At 50.8% G+C, this 9,677-nt stretch overlaps 1 protein-coding gene across 5 annotated transcripts in view; it reads right to left on the reverse strand.

Annotated features, from left to right (window-relative positions):
• The window catches only part of Clasrp (CLK4 associating serine/arginine rich protein), a 24,421-nt gene that overhangs the window by 11,484 nt on the left and 3,260 nt on the right, over nucleotides 1-9,677 (reverse strand). For all 5 annotated transcript variants that reach the window (XR_004122917.1, XR_004122918.1, XM_031385583.1 and 2 more), the window contains exons 3-5: nucleotides 2,791-2,888; nucleotides 2,245-2,346; nucleotides 2,015-2,094 (exon numbers count right to left, since the gene is read on the reverse strand). Coding sequence is in view for 3 of the 5 variants with exons in the window: in XM_031385583.1 (XP_031241443.1) it covers nucleotides 2,015-2,094; nucleotides 2,245-2,346; nucleotides 2,791-2,888 (280 nt within the window). In the remaining 2 variants the exon portion in view is untranslated. The remainder of the gene's footprint in view (nucleotides 1-2,014; nucleotides 2,095-2,244; nucleotides 2,347-2,790; nucleotides 2,889-9,677) is intronic.

The following is a 9,677-nucleotide window of genomic DNA, read 5'->3' on the forward strand; positions in this document are numbered from 1 at the left end:
GAACTCACTCTGTAGACCAGGCTGGCCTCGAACTCAGAAATCCTCCTGCCTCTGCCTCCCAAGTGCTGCGATTAAAGGTGTGCGCCACCACTGCCCAGCCCCAGCCCTCTTTTTAAGACAGGGTTTCATAACGTTGTTCAGGCTGTCCCAGGCAAGCCCTGAACTTGAGATCTCCCTGCCTCAGCTTCTGGAGTAGCTCTGGTGCTGGGCCACTATAGCAGCCTGAGTGCTTCAGCTTTTCTGTCTGTGGCCTCAGTGGTCCGTGCTAGGTAACAAAGCATGGTGCCCGCCTGCTTGACTCTTACCTAGTCTCTATATCCTAGGAGAGGGCCCTACTGCTCCCTTCCACAGCCTATCTTCAATGCCTGCACTCCAGGACCTCTGTGTACCCTATTTCAAGGGCTGGAATTATACCTTCCCTGGCCCAGCAGAAAGCACAAATCTACCCTGCTCTGTCTTATTTCCCTTCAGGAACACTCACAAACCATCTCTTACACCACCTAGGTTTGTTCTCAGACTGCTCATGTGATTATGTAGTGGCTCTCCCTAGGGCCCTGTCCCCAGAGCAGCACAGGCCCCACTGCATGTAGGAGTGAACAAAGGACTAAGGGAAGCCCAGGCACCAGCTGCAAGGAACCATGTGGCTCCATGGTGACAAATGGCAAACTTCTTGACTCTAAGGCTGCACTGCCTGCTAGAATGTGGCAACCTCTGATTTTAAACACATAAAAGCATCTTAGAAGCCGGGTGGTGGTGGCACATGCCTTTAATCCTAGCACTCGGGAAGCAGAGGCAGGTGGATTTCTGAGTTCGAGGCCAGCCTGGTCTACAGAGTGAGTTCCAGGACAGCCAGGGCTACACAGAGAAACCTTGTGGGGGTGGGGGGCATCTTAGAAATACAGAAGTCCAGGACTAGGAAGCTGACGTGCAGGGCCACCTATGTCAGCCTGAAGCAAGGCTTTCAGAACCATGGACCCACTTAACACTCCACAGTGAGGAAAATGAGACTTGCTAGGAAAGGGGTTTGTGTGGGTGACCTTGGCCAAGGGCATCCACCAGGGAACTCTCCATGCTTAGGCAGAGGCAGGGAAGATGTAACACCCTGCACTCATGAGTTCTGTCTAAAATGAAGGCATCAAACTGGTCCCAGTGGTTCTTGCCTGAGGACCAATTGCAGAATTGGAGAGGGTGGGGCAGGGGATCATGAGTTTCAGGCCAGCTCAGGGTATAGAGTAAGACCGTTTCTCAAACACACAAACAGTAAGAAAAATATCCCTAGGTCTAATGGTGCATCTCGATAGGCAAGCACTTTCCTAGCATCTGTGTGTGTGGCCAGAGACTATCCCCAGCTGCACAAAACCCAGGAGGGGATAGAGAACTACTAAGTCCTCTCCCAGCAGGCAGCCATGCAGGGTCATAGGGGGTAGGGGAGTGTTATCTGTTTTGTCTGCAATGCTGGGCACAGAAGCAGAGTCTCATCTGCTCATGCATGTCACGTGCACATGTAAGGCATGTGTGTAGAGGTCAGGGCACAATTCAGGAGTGGGTCCTCCTGAGCAAACTCAGCCACGTGCAGGTGTACCCTAATGACCTGACAGAGAGCCTGCCTGAGAGGATCTGCCCTCCTGGGGAAGCCCAGCAGGAAAGTCCTTGCCTCATGGACCTGCCTCTCATTCACAAAAGAGAACAGTGAAAGCCAGGCTTGGCATGTCCAGGGGCTCTGCTCACAACAAGGAAAAGTTTCTTCCTAGCACCCTCACCTATGCAGTGGGTGCCCTCCTCCCTCTTTCTTAGGAAAAGGGCTCTATATAGAATCAGAGGGAAGGGATGGGACCTCTAAGTCTCTAACTCCACAGAAACCCTGTGCCAGTTTCATGAACAAAGACCCAAAAAGGGGAGAAGGTACACAGACTAGAACACAACCAAAGGTGACCAGCAGCAAGTACCTGGGTGAGCCTTGTCTAGGTGGTCCAGCCTCAGGCCCCCATGCCCCACGCCCTGCCCCGCCACTCACTGCCGGCGAAGTCGTTCTGCACCAGGCCTCGGTACCGCTCGTAGTTACATTTCCGCTCGTCTGACTCCTGTTCCGGGGAGCTTTGGGAAAGAGGGAGGTTAAAGAGAAGGTGAGAACTAAAGCCCTAGGAATGAGAAAAAGGGGTGTTAAGAGTGGTGGCTTCTGGCTAAAGGAGAGAGTGGACAAGGCTCAGGGTATTCTGGGGCAGCCCAGCCTTGCAGGACACGTACATGGTGGTGAGCAGTGGGGGGGTGTAGTCAGGGATGTGGTCTAGATGAGCTCGAACATCAAAGCGGTCAATCATGTTGTTGGTGTCTCCCTGCCAGGGCATCCTGAGGTGGGAAGACACAGTCAGAGAGGCAGGACTCAGAGTCCAAGCACCCAGTCCCCACCACTTCGAGCTCCTCTGACACCCACCCAAATCTACACCTCAGGTCCAGGTCCCCATGTGCCAGTCCACAAGCTAGGACCTCACTCTCAGAGCTGGGCAATAGCAAGGAACAAAAACCAGGCTGAGGATGCCACTAAAGGAGGCACAGTCACCCTGAACCAGGCCCATCTGGCAACCTGCCTTCTGCTACCTGTGAGCTTCAGTCAGCCCTAACTCCTTCCCTATTGTAAGCACCTACACAACTTCTCTGAGAGTCAACTGCACATGCAGAGTCTTCCTGGTCTGATCATACAAGACTGTCCTTATCTGAGTCTCTACTGCAGACTCTAGAGTATCCCCAAGTCCCTTCAGACACTACGCTGTTCCCCCCCCCCCCCCTTCTTACATGTTCACAGGGCTCTCAGCAGCCAGGGCAACTGCAGAATCCAGGTGAACCTTGCAGGCTCGGCCATGCACCTGGAGGAACTGGGCGGGGTCTTTCTTCTGTAGGGATGGACAGGTCAGAGGTCACCAAGGAGCCAAGGCCCACCATGCCTCCCTACTTTAAGTAGACCTAGTGGTTACATGGCCTCTGGGTAGTCTCTAGGCCACACCCTCAGGGACAGGGAACTGTGTCCAGGCATGGCCAAGGGTGCTGAACTCTGCTCTAGCTAAGGCATCCTGCCAACCAGGCCTAGCCCAGTTACTTTGGAACTAAGGCAGGATGACTACAAATTAAAAGCCTACCTGAGCTATAGACATATACTGTCTTACGCGTTACCCCCACCCCAAGCCATCCATTTGGAGCACAATGCCAGCCCTGAACTTGGTGCAACCTCTGGGGCAGTAACATCACACAGGCAAGGGCAGTGGTGTATCTGCAGTAGGACAGACAGTGGAACAGACAACAGACAGGCAAGGCACCATGAAACTCAGTCCCAAACAAGCTAAACCAGGCCGAGGCTGTGCTGGAGTGACAGTGCCGCTGCCACACTCACAGGAGGCCCTAGTTCCACTCTTGGCACTGAAACAAACAACAAGCAAGCAAGCCCTACAATGAATAAAGAATTCAACAAAGAATTATCATCATACTACCCAGCAATTCCACTTCTAGGGACAGATCTTACATATGCTAATGTTCACACCAGCACCGCTCACAGGAGCTGGAAAGTGCTAACAACCCAGCAGACTACTTGTATAAAGTGGGGCATTACTCAGCCATTAAGTAGACCAATATACTACAACATAGGTGAACATTGAACACACAGGGTCAGAGGAAAAAAGCCCAAAACACTGCATCAAGTGGAGAGACACTGAGAAGCTCCTCAGAACTGAGGGCTCATGAGCATGCGTGAGGTGCAGGTAACACTGACTGTGCAGTGTGGGGACTGAACCCTGGGCTTGAGCATGCTGGGTGAGCATCCTGCCACTAAAGCTGCAGTGCAGCAATGAATGGTGAACTTTTAATGGGTAAAAGTGAGGTACAGCACTTAATAGCTCAAAAACGCTGTTAACACAGAGAACACGCATGTAAAAAGCAGAGCCTGTCAGTGTGTGCCTATAATCCCATCACTGAGCAGGCAGAGACAGGGAGAAATCTTGTGTAAAAAGCATGATGAAGGAGCATCTATGGGAGATACCCAACATCGGCCTGTAACCTCTACATGTGCTAACATACTTAAATAGAAGCCTGTACATAACACACACACAAATTATTTTTTCTTTTATTTCAACATATTTGTTTTGTTTTTAGATTTATTTTTATTTTATATATATGAGTACATTGTTGCTGTCTTCAACACTGCAGAAGGCGGCATCGGATCACATTATAGATGGTTGTAAGGCACCATATGGGTGCTGGGAATTGAACTCAGAAACACTGGAAGAGCAGTCAGTGCTCTTAACCCCCTCCCCTCCCCTAACCATCTCTCCAGCCCCTCTTTTTTTTTTTTCTTGGCTTTTCAAAACAGGATTTGTCTGTGTACCCTTGGCTGTCCTGGAATTCACTCTGTAGACCAGGCTAACTTTGAATGAGATGCACCTGCCTCTGCCTCTCGAGTGCCAGGATTAAAGGTGAGCACCACCACCTCCTGTCTTTAACACAAATAATTAAAAAAAAAAAAAAAATCAGCCCAAGGTTACAAATCCTTAAGCCACACCACCACAAATGCATCGTGGAAAGGATAAACTATGGAGGGAAGCACAACTGCACGGGCTGCCAGTTACATGAACCAGGGAGAGACACAGGACTGGCTCTATGCTGCTCCATAAGTTCTGAGTTGGCTCCCACAGTTCTGCCAGAATCTCAGCACATCCTCTGGTTAGGTCCTGCTGTCCACTGGTCATCTTTTCCCTGGAGTAAGTGGCTTTCTGCTCTCTTCAGTGCTTTCATTATTCTTCAAAGCCATGACCCTTCCTCTTCCCAGCACCCTCTGGGTGTCTCCCTGACTTCCTTCTGCTCTCCTAGTCCAGGCTTATGGGCCTCTACACTGTTGTTCCCTCTTAGTAGGACTACTTCCTTACCTCACATCTCCTAGAGCCTCCCCAAGCAATCCCATGTGAGTGCCTTGGGTCCTCAAGTTTTCTTCAGCGCAGCGACTAGCACCACTACCTGCCACCCACAGGAACATGAAGCACTATGTCCCTCCCAGGGGTTTGGGATCTGTTTTGCTTGCTGTGTCTGTCCCCAGGGCTTGATCCCCAAAGGACTCTCAAGGCCTGTATGTAAATCAGGCAAGAGAAGAAAAGAATCCTGACAAAAGACTCAGTTCTTAGAAGCCACAGCCTCCCAGTGACCAAGGTGCTCACACTCTCAACACCCCAGCTCCATGTCACTGTCTGTCCCCCACTTTCCCCGAAGGGAGGGATGCAGGCCCCATGAAAAGACCCACAGTGACCACAGCTGGTACCCTGCTCATCTGACTCTGCCGGCTACTGGGCTGTCGACCCTGAGTTCACTGCGAAAAAGCTGACAGGGTGCAGCTGGGTCCTGGGGCTGCCACACATCTGCCTGCCTTCTTCAGTTCCTCAGGCCACAGGGCCTCCAGCTAGTCTGGAGGGATTGCCAGGTGCACCTCGGGAGTCTGGCAAGTGTGTGAAAGCCCCTGGAGGGATTGACAGGCACAGAGCCCAAGTAAAGCGCCCCCAGGCCAGGGCATGCCTGAGATGTGGGGGGTGGGGAGTGACACTGTAGAAAAGCCAAGGAATCCTAACAGCCAGGCTCTCACAAACAGCATTGTTTGTGAGAACATCCCCAGTTTAATCTCTGCAATCCTAAAGATACCCATTTCCTACGTGAGGAAACAAAAGACAAAGCCACAAGGCCTGTTTTTTGAAATCAATCACCCAGCATCGAGCAAAAATTTTCCGGCCAAGGACAAGCCTAACTCCTTTCTACCTTTTGCTTATTTTTTCTAATTTTAGGATAATTGTTACTGTGGTAAAAAGAACCTAACAGGGCTGGCAAGATGGCTCAGCGGGTAAGAGCACTGACTGCTCTTCCAAAGGTCCTGAGTTCGGATCCCAGCAACCACATGGTGGCTCACAACCATCTGTAATGAGATCTGACATCCTCTTCTGGTGCGTCTGAAGACAGCTACAGTGAATTATGCCGCCGAAGTGAGCAGGGCCAGAGCGAGCAGAGGTCCTGAGTTCAATTCCCAACAGCCACATGATGGCTCACAGCCATCTATCTGTACAGCTACAATGTACTCATACACATAAAATAAATAAATAAACCTTTAAAAAAAAAAGTACCTAACATAGAACCTATGCTCAACTTTTTTTTTTTTGTTTTTTTGAGACAGGGTTTCTCTGTGTAGCCCTGGCTGTTCTGGAACTCACTCTGTAGACCAGGTTAGCCTCAAACTCAGAAATCTACCTGCCTCTGCCTCCCAAGTGCTGGGATTTAAAGGTATGCGCCAGCACTGCCTGGCTTGCTCAACTGTTTTTATTTTATCTTCTTTGCTGCACTGGGGATTAAACCCAGAGCCTCGCTCCTAACTAGGCAAGTGCTCTCCCTGACTGGTGCCAGCCCAGCCCTTAACTGCTTGAGTGTGTCAACTAACACACACCTCTCTGTGTGAACTATGCTTCCCATCTCTACAATGGCCTCATCTTGCAAAGTGCAAACTCCACAAATTAAAGAACAGCCCTCTCTCCTCATCCAGCCAACAACTACCACTCTCCATGTTTGCATCACCTGATGTGAAACCAGCCATACTGTCTTTCTGGTTTTTGGGTTTGTGGTGTGTGTGTTTGGGGGAGGGGGCGGTTAGGACAGGGTCTCACCATTTAACTTACTGTGACCTGGAACTCAGAGCTCCAGCTGCCTCTGCCTCCAGTATGTCACTGGCTTTGTGCTCCACACTGGATGTGAGGTAAACAGCCTTTCAGTGTATGTATGTAGTCAATTTCCTTTTTCAACTTTCACGTGTATGCATGTTTGCATGAGTGTGGGCATGTGTAGGTGTGCATGTGTCTGGAGGCCTGAGGCGCATGTCATCATCCTCCATCACTCTCCCACCTTGTTCACTAAGCCACGGCCTCTCACTCAAACTCGAAGCTAGCTGATAGGGCTGGTCTGGCTAGCCAGCTTGATCTAGGGAGCCAGTCTCTGCCTTCCTGAGGCTGAATGACAGGCAGGCCACCATGCCAACTGGTCCTCATGCTTTTGTAGCAAGTGGTTTAACCACCGAGGTACCTCCCAGCCCACAGCTTCTTTATTCATTCATCCACAGTTAGTTTCTCTGTGAGCCATACTGCAAAGAATCTTCATAAGATGCTAAATCCAGGCTGAGTGGAGCATTTATCTGGCATGGATAATCTCTAGGCTCCACCCCCAGCATTAGAGGCAAACAAGTCAACTGAATCCACACTCTTACCACCAGGCTGTGCTCCCTCTAGGCTCAGATGGGGCACGAGTCCATATGGGCGTGTTCCCTATCATTCAGTGCCTCCTTTAACGCTTCAGCATGTACCAGCAGATGCCTAGTCCTGACAGCTCAAGCTCCACCCTCTAAGGCTCACAGTCCAATGTAGAGGATAGCCTCGCACTCACTCCATAGTGGTGACTTATATACAGGGAGGGCTGGCATGAGGAGCCCAGGGGAATGCCTGGCCCAGCCTTCCCATCTGTGCCTCAACAGGGGATTGTAGTTTTCGTTTTTTTCCTTTGAGACAGTCTGACTATGTAGTCCCTTGTGACCTGAAACTTGCTATACTGATCAGGCAGGCCTCAAACTCAGAAACACACCTGCCTCTGCTTCCCTTTAATGCAAGAATTAAAAGTGTGCCCCAACAGGTCCTGTAGATTGCAATTCTTTATTCAAATCAGAGAAGAGGCATGGAGGCACACGCTTGTAATCCCAGCACCCAGGAGGCTGAGGCAAGAGGAATGTGAGTTGGAGGGGTAGCCTGAGCTACATAGTGAATTCTAGGCCAGCCTGTATGACTTTGCAAAATCCAATCTCAAAAGGAAAAATGTTGACAAGAACAGGAACAATGACAGAAAAGTCATAAAAGTTGAAGAAAAGCAGTTACCAAGAATGACTGGGGATGCAAATGTGGCCGCTCACAGACAAGCTTGGCCAGGCAGCCACAGCCCAGCCTGGTTTCCTCACCCTACTCCCTCTTACCCTACCCCAGTGGATAGTGGCCTGGCCATCTCCCAAAGTTAGGCTCCCCACATCTGGATGCGGATCACACTCCTGTCCTGGACACTGGCTGCTTGTATGGCCCACATCACAAAGAGCCCCACAGACACTTGTTGTCAAGCTCTTCCTGTCACCCAGTGAGGACTGTTCCTCATCAATGCCCTAAACAAAAGCTCAGGAGGCTTCTTGCCAACAGGGAGGCGAGGCTGAACACCCCCCTCCAGGCTCCCCTCCGTGTCATCCACCCATTGGTCCAAAACCAAATTCCACTCTACCCAGCAATAGCAGGCTATGAGTCTGCTATTTTTCTTTCCTTTGTGTGTGTGTATATGGAGAGGCACTGGCTACGCACGCACTCACCACTGAGCCACATCCTGGCCCTACAAGTTAACCCTTCCTGAGCCTCAGTTACACAAACCATGACACACAAGCAGTGTGGCCATCCTCCCCGCTCAGACATTCCTTCCTTGTTTCGGAAGCTAATGCCACTTAAATGGCTCTGAAGACCACATTCACGAAGCTGCTGCCACATAACACAAGTGCTGACAAGGGCCACAAACAGGGAATACTGGTAGAGCCACCTGTGGCCGTGGCAGGGAGTTTACCCACGCTGGGGTAGGCTTTCTGGTGATGCACACGGATGAGTTCTCCATGCTCTGTATGTAACTCCAAATACACTCAAAGTCACTAGGCTTGACTTTTAAGGAATTCTCTCTCGTATGCTGTTGTGCCCCACCAAGAGTAAAGTCGCCTCAAGAAAAACCCACAAAACAGCCAACGGGCAAGTACACAGGCCTACACACCCAAGCCAACAGGAAGTACACAGGTCTACACACCCAAGCCAACAGGAAGTACACAGGCCTACACACCCAAGCCAACAGGAAGTACACAGGTCTACACACCCAAGCCAACGGGAAGTACACAGGCCTACACATCCAAGCCAACAGGAAGTACACAGGTCTACACATCCAAGCCAACAGGAAGTACACAGGTCTACACACCCAAGCCAACAGGAAGTACACAGGCCTACACATCCAAGCCAACAGGAAGTACACAGGTCTACACACCCAAGCCAACAGGAAGTACACAGGCCTACACACCCAAGCCAACAGGCAAGTACACAGGTCTACACACCCAAGCCAACAGGAAGTACACAGGCCTACACACCCAAGCCAACAGGAAGTACACAGGCCTACACACCCAAGCCAACAGGAAGTACACAGGCCTACACACCCAAGCCAACAGGAAGTACACAGGTCTACACACCCAAGCCAACGGGCAAGTACACAGGTCTACACACCCAAGCCAACGGGAAGTACACAGCCCTACACATCCAAGCCAACAGGAAGTACACAGGTCTACACACCCAAGCCAACAGGAAGTACACAGGTCTACACACCCAAGCCAACGGGCAAGTACACAGGCCTACACATCCAAGCCAACAGGAAGTACACAGGTCTACACACCCAAGCCAACAGGAAGTACACAGGTCCACATACCCAAGCCAACGGGCAAGTACACAGGTCTACACACCCAAGCCAACAGGAAGTACACAGGCCTACACACCCAAGCCAACGGGCAAATACACAGGTCTACACACCCAAGCCAACAGGAAGTACACAGGTCTACACACCCAAGC

The sequence above is a fragment of the Mastomys coucha genome, unplaced genomic scaffold, assembly GCF_008632895.1.
Source record: "Mastomys coucha isolate ucsf_1 unplaced genomic scaffold, UCSF_Mcou_1 pScaffold21, whole genome shotgun sequence".
In the NCBI taxonomy this organism is placed as follows: domain Eukaryota; kingdom Metazoa; phylum Chordata; class Mammalia; order Rodentia; family Muridae; genus Mastomys; species Mastomys coucha.